At 43.5% G+C, this 12382-nt stretch overlaps 1 protein-coding gene across 1 annotated transcript in view; it reads left to right on the top strand.

Annotated features, from left to right (window-relative positions):
- CRYBG1 (crystallin beta-gamma domain containing 1) overlaps positions 1–12382 on the top strand; it is a 216555-nt gene that overhangs the window by 158409 nt on the left and 45764 nt on the right. The window contains 3 exon segments of the mRNA XM_017878581.1: positions 634–1838; positions 1840–2241; positions 8311–10651. Of these exon segments, the coding sequence (XP_017734070.1) occupies positions 634–1838; positions 1840–2241; positions 8311–10651 (3948 nt within the window).

Consider the following 12382-nt stretch of genomic DNA (forward strand, 5'->3'; position numbering starts at 1 on the left):
CGGGTGTTTGAACGCTCGCGCCCTCCTCTCCCATTGGAGCTCGGTAAGGCGGGGCCCAGGTGCTCGCTTCCTCCGAGCTTGCTTAAGGTTTTCTTGTTGCAAGTACTGTATGTTGAACCCGGGTGGCTTCTTAACTGTTCTCGAGGAGAAGGCTGCTAGAACTGGTTTTTTTTCTTCGTCCTCCTTCCCGCCTACAAAAAGAAAGGGCGGTGTTTTGGGGAAAGTCCGCCTTAGAATACTTTAATGTGTTTACTGCTGCCCCATGGTCACACGCACGGCTGTTTATAAATTGCATCTTTATTGAGGAAGAAGGTAAAAAAGCTAGATAGAGCAAGGAACTATTTATTTTGTGATTATGTGATTATTTGGAGCGTTCAAATTTTCCTTTAAAAAACAAGAATTCAAAGAAAATGCTATTCTAACTAGTGCCAGAAACTTAAGGTGTTCAAGAAAAATTCAAAAGTAAAACCAGAGTTTATTTTGTTGGAATGAATGTAACATAAACATAACTTTATCATTTTCAATTAAAAACTCTGGTCTGTTATCATTTTGGCTGGCAGTTCTGTAATGTACGTCTAAGGGGAAAAACACCAGATTCTCATATGTTCCCTCCTCATCCCTTTTATTTTTCAGTCCAGAGCACAACCTCCAGAAGAGAACAGAAGGAAGCCAGTTTTGGGGAAACTTGGCACTCTATTCACTACAGGAAGGAGAAGGAACAGTAGAAACGGGCTAGAGAGTCCCACCAGATCAAATGCCAAACCACTGTCTCCCAAAGATGTGGTAGCCTCTTCTAATCTCCCAGAGAGAGAGAGTGAGAAGAGCAGATCTCAGAGCAGCCAGCTGAAGCAAGCGGACACGAGTGAGGAGGGCTCCCCCCGGGAGAATCCTCGGGAGGCAGAGGGCGAGCTCCCCGAGAGCAGTGGCCCCGCAGCCCCCCATGACGCCGAGCTGTCACCTCGCTGGAACAGCAGTGAAGCGGCTGTGGCTGTGCAGCAGTGCCATGAAAATGATTCACCCCAATTAGAACCTCTGGAGGCAGAGGGAGAGCCTTTCCCAGATGCCACCACCGCTGCCAAGCAGCTGCATTCCTCGCAGGGAAATTCCTCCAGGCAAGAGAACGCAGAGACGCCCGCCCGCAGTACGGGGGAGGACGCTTCACCAGGTGCTGGCCACGAACAGGAGGCTTTGCTGGGTGCGAGGGGTGCGCCGGGGTCGCCCACCCGGGAGCGGCCCAGGGAAGAACCAGGCGAGGACCCTGACGGAGCCCCAGGTGTGTGTGTGGAAGAAGGCTCCCTGAGGCCCCGCGACGCCCGCATCCAGCCCCCCAAGGGCGCGTCTGCTCTGCCAGGTGAGCCTCCAGCCGAGGGTGCAGCGCACACGGCCAGCTCCGCGCAGGCAGACTGCACAGCCCAGCCCGGGGGTCGCGCCCACCCTACTAAGGTGCTAACTTTGGACATCTACTTGAGTAAGACTGAGGGGGCGCAAGTGGACGAGCCGGTCGTGATTACTCCCAGGGCGGAAGATTGCGGTGACTGGGACGACATGGAGAAGAAGTCGAGCGGCCGCAGGTCTGGGAGGCGGAGGAGGTCGCAGAAATCCACCGACTCCCCCGGTGCGGATGCCGAGCTCCCTGAGAGCGCGGCCAGGGACGACGCGGTGTTCGACGACGAAGTGGCGCCAAACGCGGCCAGCGACTCCTCCTCGGCAGAAAAGAAAGTGAAATCTCCGCGGGCCGCCCTCGACGGGGGCGTTGTCTCCGCTGCGAGCCCAGAGTCCAAGCCCGGCCCCGGCCCCAAAGGGCAGCTCCGAGGCGAGTCGGACCGGAGCAAGCAGCCACCCCGGCCTCGTCCCCACCAAGAGGAAGGGCAGGAGCCGTGCCCTCGAGGCCGTGCCCGCCCCGCCCGCCAGCGGCCCGCGGGCTCCCGCCAAGGAGTCTCCACCAAAGAGGGTGCCAGATCCCGGCCCGGTCACCAAGGGCGCTGCGGCCGAGAGCGGGGAGGAGGCGGCCCGGGCCGTCCCCCGCGAGCTCCCGGTCAAGAGCAGCTCGCTGCTGCCGGAGATCAAGCCCGAGCACAAGAGGGGCCCCCTTCCCAACCACTTCGACGGCCGGGCAGAGGGAGGTCGAAGCAAAGAGCTGGGCAGAGCGGCCGGAGTGCCTGGAGCTTCCGACGCCGACGGCTTGAAGCCCAGGAACCATTTCGGCGTGGGCAGGTCGACGGTGACCACTAAAGTGACCCTGTAAGTAGCCGCGCAAGTCCCGGCTGAGTTGCTGTCCGCAAATGTGCTGGGGGTCGGCTCTGAGAGGCTCGGGGTCTTTGCATTGTGGAAGAAATGTCTGGTCACTGAGCTTTCCCCTCCATGCTGAACTTAAGATAGTGAAGGGCCAGTTTACACAGTCAAGGTTTAAGATGACACCCGTGGCAGCCTCCTCAGTTAGTTCCCTTTTTAACACAAGATTTAAGTTTAACGAATGTAAAAATAGGATTTTCCTTGAAGCTCAAAGTTTATGTAGATGAGAGATAAGACCTCACGACCTGACATGAACTGATTCTATTCTTTATTCAAAATGTACAAGGGTGTTCCAACGTGGGATGTTCTTAAAATACATGTGCTGTGAATTTCAAAATATGGAGCAAACAGTAACATGTTAAGTACGACCCAGTAGCTTTGACATGTGTGAGTTTTAAGAGAATTCACAGAACCTTTTATGGAACTCAGTGCATTTATTGGCAAAAAGTTTTAAACACACACACACACGCAAGAAAAGTTCCTAATACAACTATCTTGGTTGCTTCTTCCCCTTTATAATGTTAGGGAGTCTGGTGATACTTTTGGACCCAGGTTGAAAAGCAGTTTTCAGTTATTGAAATAAAGATCAATAATCATACAAAAGATTATTTGCTACATGAAAGCAGCTGTGACAGGTGTGAGTTTAAGATGATTCCAAAACATTTTATGGAACGTAGTGCATTATTGGCCTAAGCCTTTTCAAAAGTCCCTAATTCATGTATCTTGGTTGCTTCTTCCTCTTTGTGCTGCATGAAAGCACAAAACAACTGTGACTACTTGCTGTTAAGTTTATTCATTTCACAAGTAATTTATTTAATACTTTCTGTGCAAGATACTGTGCTAGGCACTGTAGGGAAAAATCCCTACAACTATGACTCAGGATATTGCCCTGAAATTTTTATAGCCCCATCTGGCACACAAGACGCACACAAATCAAACAACAATACGAGATGATATCTGATGAAATTGCCAAATGAATGTTACCATCTGTAAAGCCAGGGGAAGTGCTAGCAAGGAAGAAATCACTGCTGGTGCTTTGGAGGATCTGGCCCTTGTGCCTTGATCATAAATGCAATTCGTATAGGTGGACAGGATAGGCAAGGTACTCTGAAACTGGTAAGACCCTCCCTTCCCACACTTCTTCTCCCTTACCACTCCCACTTAGCACAGGTGAATAATGATTAAGTGCTTAAGTTTTTCCTCCATTTACATATTTGTTCAAAGAGTGGGTATTTTAACAACATTATCATTATAATTCTTGAACTTAATGGTTTCTTTCATTCTATTTGATTTCTTGGGTAAGTAAGCTTTAGAGGAACTCTGAGAGGGAAGTATGCTTAATGAATAACTTGACTACCTCACGAGCTGCCAACCAGGAGACCTTTGATATAGTCAGTGATTTATTCTGTAATGGTAGTTAGCAACAGAGAAATAAGCTGGGTGAATGATGCCTATTATTTATAGAAGACCAGTGTGATTGAATGCTAAAGCCTCCTAAATGTGAGCCTTAGAGAAACATTGCTGTGTACCTTATGAAGGATGGTTCACCTGTCTTCCAATCAGAAGACACCAGTAGAAAAACCAGAAATGTTACACTGTGAAAGAGTAGGCTAAACAAACAGGAAAGATGATCTTATAATGAAATTCTTCGTGTGCTGTTCTCTGTAATAGAACTAAACCAAATGTCTCTTTCTCAGTTCTGATTAATTTCTACCTAAAAATTTTCTTTACCAGACATTCAATGTATTTGTTTTGCGCGGTGCCTTGCACATGGTCATTTGGCAAATTATTGACTTAAAAATTAATAATTATTTCTAGTCCTTTGACCCATTTCTTTGTGACTGATGGTTTTTTCAGACCCTTTAATTCTTCCTATGACCGTGTCGCAAGATGTTAATCAGATTATTCTTTAAAACAATTTGAGACTGAAGAGTTAGAAAACTATTTCATATTCCCTGAAAATAATGCCACTGAAGTAACATGTTTCTTTATGCTGTTAGAAAAATTATTCCTTCAAGTTCTCTACCAAGTGCTGAATGTTGAAATTCTTAAAATGGTATATGTAGAATAAGGAGAATTTTCCTCTTATAATAGAACTATGGCTTTTTGGACTCCAAATTATTTTCCCCTCTCTCATAATGAAGGCATTACAACATGAATTATAGGAGCCTTCCTTTTAATCAGTCTGAACTAGGTTAATTGTAGTGACTCTTGGTAGCACAACTTAATAGCACAGAAAGTTTGGTTGTAAAATTTATTTTGATCTTGGTGTAAATCTTTAATGTGCAGATATGTGTTTCCTGTCCTTAAGGTAGCCTGCTAACCTGTAGTGTTTCCTATTTACATCATAAGATACACTTCATTATATGAATTGAGTACCCTTCCTTGAACTGATTAGTGAGAATATTTAAAAAGTATGTTCTCTGGTATGTGACCATCCCTCATTAACTGATAGCAAATCAAAGTTTTCTATTTCTAATCATCTCACTGGTTTTGTAATTTGATCTTTAAGGAAATGCTTATAAATTAATTTTCCTTTTAAATTTAAGGTATGGGCCTGCAATAAGGGAGCCTAAGTATCTTATGGAGATATTGGGGAAAGCAATGCCTGGGAGAAATTTATGAGCAGAGATCAAATTTATTTATTTATTTATTTATTTTTGAGACAGGGTCTCACTCTGTTACCCAGGTTGGAGTGCAGTGGCATGATCATGGCTCACTGTAGCCTCGACCTCCCTAGGCTCAGGTGATTCTCCCACCTCAGCCTCCCTAGTAGCAGCGACTACAGGTGCACCACCATGTCTGGCTAATTTTTGTATTTTTTTAGAGACAGGATTTTGCCATGTTCCCCAGGCTGGTCTCAAATTCCGGGATTCAAGCGATCCACCTGCCTCAGCCTCCCGAAATGCTAGGATTACAGGCATTAGACACTGATGCCAGCCTCAAATTTAGTATCAAATAAAATTTGAAAAAATTAAAATCTAAATTCTCAGTGCTGCTTTTGGAGAGGACTTGATGGTATCCAGCCCAGTTGTATTTTATCCAAAAGGATAAGGTGACTCGCCAGCAGTCATACTGCCTGTCCCTTGTAGAAGCTCCTTAGGTCCAAGCTTCTTTTTTTTTTTTTGAGACAGAGTCTCACTCTGTTGCCCAGGCTGGAGTATAGTGGCACAATCTTGGCTCACTGCAACCTCCACCTCCTGGGTTTAAGCAGTTCTCCAGCCTCAGCCTCCCGAGTAGCTGGGATTACAGGCATGTGCCACCACACCTGACTAATTTTTGTATTTTTAGTAGAGACGGGGTTTCACCATGTTGGCCAGGCCAGTCTCAGAACTCCTGATCTCAAGTGATCCACCCGCTTTGGCCTCCTAAAATGTAGGGATTACAAGCATGAGCCACTGCACCTAGCCAGGCCCAAGCTTCATGAAGGCCAAGTCCATGAAGGAGAGGCAGCATGGGATTTCAGTGTCTCCACTTGTATGTTCTCATTATCAAAGTGGCCTCTAAAGTCTGTGTTATTTTATGGATCTCATGATAATTCACTGACTTTAAATGATAAAGATGGAAAGAACCAGAGGAGCTCATCCAGGCGGGTATAGTCCAAGCTTATCTGAGGAAGTAGAATAGTTTAGTGGTTAGGAGCATGGCATCTGAAACCAGAGCACCTGGCTTCAAATTGTGGCCCTGTCACTTATTAGCTGCATAACCTCAGGCAAGTTCCTTCTTGATGCCTCAACTTCCTCAGCCAAAAATAGAATGTATAAAGTTGTATATGAATTAGGTGAGCCCGTTGAAGCATTTCTCAAGTTCTTGACAATCAGTGACTGTTAGTGGTTATGCTTTATCTCTCCCATTTTATAAACCACTAGACCAATGGTTTAGCCTTTTTTTTTTTTTTTTTTTCTGAGACAGAGTCTTGCTTTGGCACCTAAGCTGGAGTGCAGTGGCACGACCATAGCTCTCTGCAGCCTTGATCTTCTGGACTCAAGTTATCTCCCACCTCTGCCTTTGGAGTAGCTGGGACTACAGACATGCACCACTTCACCTGGCTAATTTTTGTTTTGTTTTGTAGAGACTGGGTCTCAGTATGTTGCTCAGGCTGGTCTTGAACCCCTTAGCTCAAGCAATCCTCCCTCCTTCACCTCCCAAAGTGCTGGGAGATATGGATAGATAGATAGATAGATAGATAGATAGATAGATAGATAGATAGAGATAGATCTATATAGGTACAGTATTAATATATAGATTAGATATGTAGATCACTGTTAGTATAGATATCTTAGATATAAATATATGACTATCATATTAGATTTATACTATAGAGATAATACTATAAATATATAGATCTCCTATAATCTATGCTTATACTAATTTTTATAATATTTATTATAAATATATCTCTATCTATCTATCTATCTATCTATCTATCTATCTATATGCTGTGGAACCCTTTCTTCTAAGAAAGTTTAAATAGGAGCAATAAATAAAACTGATACTGGGAGTGATTCTGGTTGAAAGGAGAGTGGACAGCCCCATCCCTGTCCCTACTTTCCCCAACTGTAGCCCTTGAAGAGAACCCCAGGGATTCCTTCAACTGTAAGTTGGGGGAAATAAAAACAACTCTGTTCTAAACCATCTCATTTTTTTAAAGATGAAGAAGGTACAGTCCAGAGAGGTAAAGTAACTTGACCAGGTTCACACAGATAATTAGCATAAAAGCCAGGACCAGAGCCAGAGAATGCCAAACAGAGCACATTTGTTTCTCTGAAAGAAAGCACTGTGTACATTCAAAGACTTATTATTTCCACTGGGGGTAACTATACCCAAGAAATGTGACAGAGAAAGGGGAGACTCTCTTGCCCAAGAAGTGATGACAAAACCAACAGCTGCATAATTGATAAGTAAATGATGGTACATCCATATGATGGACTTCCATGCAGCATTAAGACAGCTTTTCAAACAAATTTTTTGGTAATCTGAAAAATGTTAACTGTAAGGTTAAGTCATTTTATTTCTTGAAAAAGCAAGATATCAAATTATATGAACAGAATAATCTCAATTCTATTCAAAATATTATGCATATAAAAGATTAGAAATGTTTAAAATGTTAACAGGGATATTCTCTGACTGGTAGGATTATCAGTGATTTTTAAATATTACTCAAAGTTGCTATAGTGAACACACTTATAATCAGAGAAAATCTTATGGGGGAAGGATGAGAGGAATAAAATATCCAAAGAGGTCAATAGTAGATGAATTTTAAAATCTATCCTTTTGAGATAATACTTAAAAGTTATGCTAAAATAAAATATATAATTGATGTTGGAGTATGGGAACGCATTAAATATTTAAATTTCTTCTAATGTTCTTCAGGCCTTAAGATGTCTTCCAACTCTAGTGCCAAGCACTGTGCATACATGCTAGGTGCTCAATAAATTAGTTCATCCCTCATCCCTGGAGTTTCTTGGCTATATAATCTCCCGATCCCTCATATGCAAGCAAAACACCCATTAAAAATAGTTGATAGTGTACTTAAGACTATTTAAAAATAGTTTCATTGAAAAACAAATGTGGCAGAGAATGGTGGCTCATGCCTGTAATCCCAGCACTTGGGGAGGTCAAGATGGGAGGGTTGCTTGAAGCCAGGAGTTTGAGACACCAGTCTGGGTGACATAGACCCCATTCTACAAAAAATAAAAATAAAGAAATTAGTTGGGTGTGTGGTATGTGCCTGTAGTCCCAGCTACCTGAGAGGCTGAAGCAGGAAGATTGCCTGAGCCCAGGAATTTCAGGCTGCAGCAATCTATGATCACACAGCTGTACTCCAGCCTTCGCGATAGAGCAAGACTTTGTCTTAAAAACACATGTGTGCACACACACACACACACACACACCCCACACTCCAAATGTTATATATCAGGGAGATGTTGGCTTTTCCTAGTTTTATAATTAGTTGGTTTGTGTGTTCACTTTTTAAAACTAGGTCAATAACTTTATCTTCCTGCTTTTTCCTCACAGCCCTGCCAAGCCCAAACATGTGGAACTAAATCTTAAAACCCCTAAGAATCCTGACAGTTTGGGAAATGAGCACAATCCATTTAGCCAGCCAGTTCACAAAGGCAACACTGCCACCAAAATCTCCTTATTTGAAAACAAACGGGCAAACAGTAGCCCAAGACACACTGACATTCGAGGCACAAGGAACACTCCTGCCTCTAGTAAAACGTTTGTTGGGAGGGCGAAGTTGAATTTAGCCAAAAAAGCCAAAGAAATGGAGCAACCTGAAAAGAAAGTAATGCCAAACAGTCCCCAGAATGGTGTGCTGGTGAAGGAAACTGCTGTAGAAACCAAAGTTACTCTCTCAGAAGAAGAGATTCTACCAGCAACCGGAGGAATGAATGGAGACCCTTCTGAGAATCAAGCTCTTGGTCCTCAACCTAACCAAGATGATAAAGCAGATGTGCAAATAGATGCTGGCTGCCCTTCAGAACCAGTGGCTTCTGCTCTGATTCCTGTCAAAGATCATAAGCTCTTAGAGAAGGGCTCAGAGGCTGCAGACAGCAAAAGACTTGTACTTGAAAATGTAACCAATGCAGCACAAGACATCCCCATCACTGTGGATACCAAAGATTTACCTCCAACAGCCATGCCAAAGCCACAGCATACATTTTCTGACTCACAGGCCCCTACTGAGTCATCTCCTGAGCCTTCTCTTTCACTGTCTGCACCCACTCCTGGGGATATTGCCAAAGACACATGTGTTCAATCGCCCATAAGCAGTTTTCCGTGCACTGATCTAAGAGTGTCAGAAAATCATAAAGGATGTGTTTTGCCTGTGTCTCATCAGAACAATGAGAAAATGCCACTTTCAGAACTTGGAGGAGAGACAAACCCTCCTTTGTCCACAGAGCACAGTCCAGAAGCTGTGGGAAGTGAGTGTCCATCCAGAGTCCTCGTCCAGGTCAGGTCCTTCGTGCTCCCCGTGGAGAGCACCCAGGATGTGAGCTCCCAGGTCATCCCAGAGAGCTCTGAAGTTAGAGAAGTGCAGTTGCCAACTTGTCACAGTAATGAACCTGAAGTGGTTTCCGTTGCAAGTTGTGCTCCCCTACAAGAGGAAGTACTGGGCAATAAGAGCATGTCACCCGAACACTCTCATTGCACAGCAGAGCTCGCGGCAAAATCTGGCCCACAAGTCGTGCCACCAGCATCAGAGAAAACTTTGCCTATTCAGGCTCAAAGTCAGGGCAACAGAACACCCCTGATGACTGAATCTAGTCCCACCAACTCTCCCAGCAGCGGAAATCACTTAGACACTCCTCAAAGGCCAGATCAGACTGTTAGACACGGCCGGAATAGCCCTGCTGGTCTTTTGAACATTTCTGCTGGTAGTGATGACAGTGTATTTGATTCTTCTTCTGATATGGAAAAATTCACTGAAATTATAAAACAGATGGATAGTGCAGTTTGTATGCCCATGAAAAGAAAGAAGGCCAGGATGCCAAACTCTCCTGCTCCTCACTTTGCCATGCCTCCTATTCACGAAGACCATTTAGAAAAGGTGTTTGATCCCAGTGTGTTTACCTTTGGTTTGGGGAAGAAGAAGGAAAGTCAGCCAGAAATGTCCCCGGCTTTACATTTGATGCAGAGCCTTGACACAAAATCCCAACTGAGACCCAAACGTGCATCTGCTGAACAGAGTGTCCTCTTCAAGTCCCTGCACACCAACACTAATGGGAACAGTGAGCCTCTGGTGATGTCAGAAATCAATGACAAAGAAAACAGGGACATCACAAGTGGTGGCATTAAGAGATCGAGACTAGAAAAAAGTGCACTTTTCTCAAGCTTGTTATCTTCCTTACCACAAGACAAAATCTTTTCTCCTTCTGTGACATCAGTCAACACTATGACCACGGCTTTCAGTACTTCTCAGAACGGTTCCCTATCTCAGTCTTCAGTGTCACAGCCCACGACTGAGAGTGCCCCGCCCTGTGGTTTGAAAAAAGAACAGTCAAATCTACCCGACAACTCCTTAAAGGTCTTCAATTTCAACTCGTCAAGTACATCACACTCCAGTTTGAAAAGTCCAAGCCACATGGAAAAATACCCACGAAAAGAGAAAACCAAAGAAGATAAAGAAGATCTGGATTCACGAAGCAACCTACACTTGCTGGAAACTAAATTTTCTGAATTTTCAAAACTGAAGAACAATGATATGGAAAAGGCTAATCATACTGAAAATGTTCTTAAATCAAACTTGCCAAACTGCGGAAACAGTGACACCGACTTCATGGGTCTTTTCAAATCAAGCCGGTATGACCCAAGCATTTCTTTTTCTGGAATGTCATTATCAGACACAATGGTAAGTAGCAATGTATTATTATTTATTTGGGATATTTATAAAGCAAGGGAAGAGAGCGATGATGAGCAACTCCTGTTATTCTTTTAGAAATGGTTAAGCTCATGTGCTATAGTTTTTATTCATTCATCACACATTTGAAAACCTGCAATGTACAAGAGACTGTTAGAGGGCAAGAAAAAAATGTACTCAGAATCTTCACTGAAGGCCTCTGTAGTCTCGCAGGGAGATAAAGCTACAAATGTTTTAAGGCACATGATTTTTTTTTTTTTTTTTTTTTCCGAGACAGTCTTGCTCTGTTGCCCAGGCTGGAGTGCAGTGATGCAATCTCAGCTCACTGCAACCTCCGCCTCCTGGGTTCAAGTGAGTCTTCTGCCTCAGCTTCCCTAGTAGCAGGGAATACAGGTGCATGCCACCACGCCTGGCTAATTTTGTATTTTAGTAAAGACTAAAAATACAAATACGGGGGTTTTACCATATTGGCCGAGCTGGTCTCAAACTCCTGACCTCATGATCCGTCTGCCTCGGCCTCCCAAAGTGTTGGGATTACCTGGTGTGAGCCATCTTGACTGGCTGGCACGTGATCTTTTAAGGCACATGTGAATTTATATGTGTTATTATGAAAGATATAGGTAAACTTTTGGAGTTCAGAGACAGACAAGATGCTTTTTCTTACCTATTCTATGTAAAAATGCTCAGTGCCATACTTAGAATTCTGAAGATTTGTGAAGCAGCTTCCTCTATTTGGGAAGTCCTCAGCCAGGGAAACTTTTTCTTAATCCTTATCTCTGTGAGATTCACTCTTTGTTCCCATAGGTAGCAATGGGTATTTATCCTATGCAATTGAGAAAGTATTTTCTCTTTATTGGGAATTAGTTTTCATTAGGGAAATATTTTCTTCCCCTGCAAAGCTGTGGGGAGTAAAGAATTTTGGTTTTCATTGGATCTTAAATATTAGAAGACAGCAAAACATGATTTTGGGGAATAATTTTGATTTCTGCATCTTTTTTTATCTCTCTTCAGAAGATGTTTACTTTACTCAGTTTTTGATGTGAATTTGTGCCTTTTTGTTACCAAGCTTATTTAAGTTAAGTGAGGACTATGAGAAAGGAAGGTGGGATATGAGTTTAGTGATCAGCTCTGCCAGGCTAGAAGCCTTAGTGTGGCTTGTATTCTAGTGGTTCGTCCTGTGAACCCAGCTATCTGGCAAGTGTGGACTGCAATCCAGCCCAGTTTATCCAGGCAGAAAATACCTTGCACTTTTCCTGGTCTGTACGGGGTACTGCAGCATAGTTCAATGTATTGTATTGGTCCTGTCAGAGAATGTGATGTTGCAAGCTCTTTCAAAATATATGGTTGGGTTTCCAGCAGAGGTGCAGATCCCTTTTTCATGTGATTTCATAAACTTTCGTAAAGTTTGGGTAAAGTTTGGTTTTCAGATGTTTGGTGTTAGGACCCTTTACATTTAAAAATGATTGAGAACCCCAATGAGCTTTTGTTTGTATGGGTTCTGCCTATCAGAAATGATTATATTAGAAATGATTGCTGAGAAAATTGTAAAACACCAGAACATACAAGTGCACACTGCAGCAGTGCTCAGAGCAATGATGCCATCACACATCATGGAGCCTTGTACTCCACTGGACATTTGAGAGAGAGATGAAAAAGGCAGATGACCTCTTCTTATTATGAAAATAGTTTTGATCTCATGGACTACCTGAAAGGATCTTGGAG

Source organism: Rhinopithecus bieti, unplaced genomic scaffold, assembly GCF_001698545.2.
Source record: "Rhinopithecus bieti isolate Rb0 unplaced genomic scaffold, ASM169854v2 scaffold_10614, whole genome shotgun sequence".
Classification (NCBI taxonomy): Eukaryota; Metazoa; Chordata; class Mammalia; order Primates; family Cercopithecidae; genus Rhinopithecus; species Rhinopithecus bieti.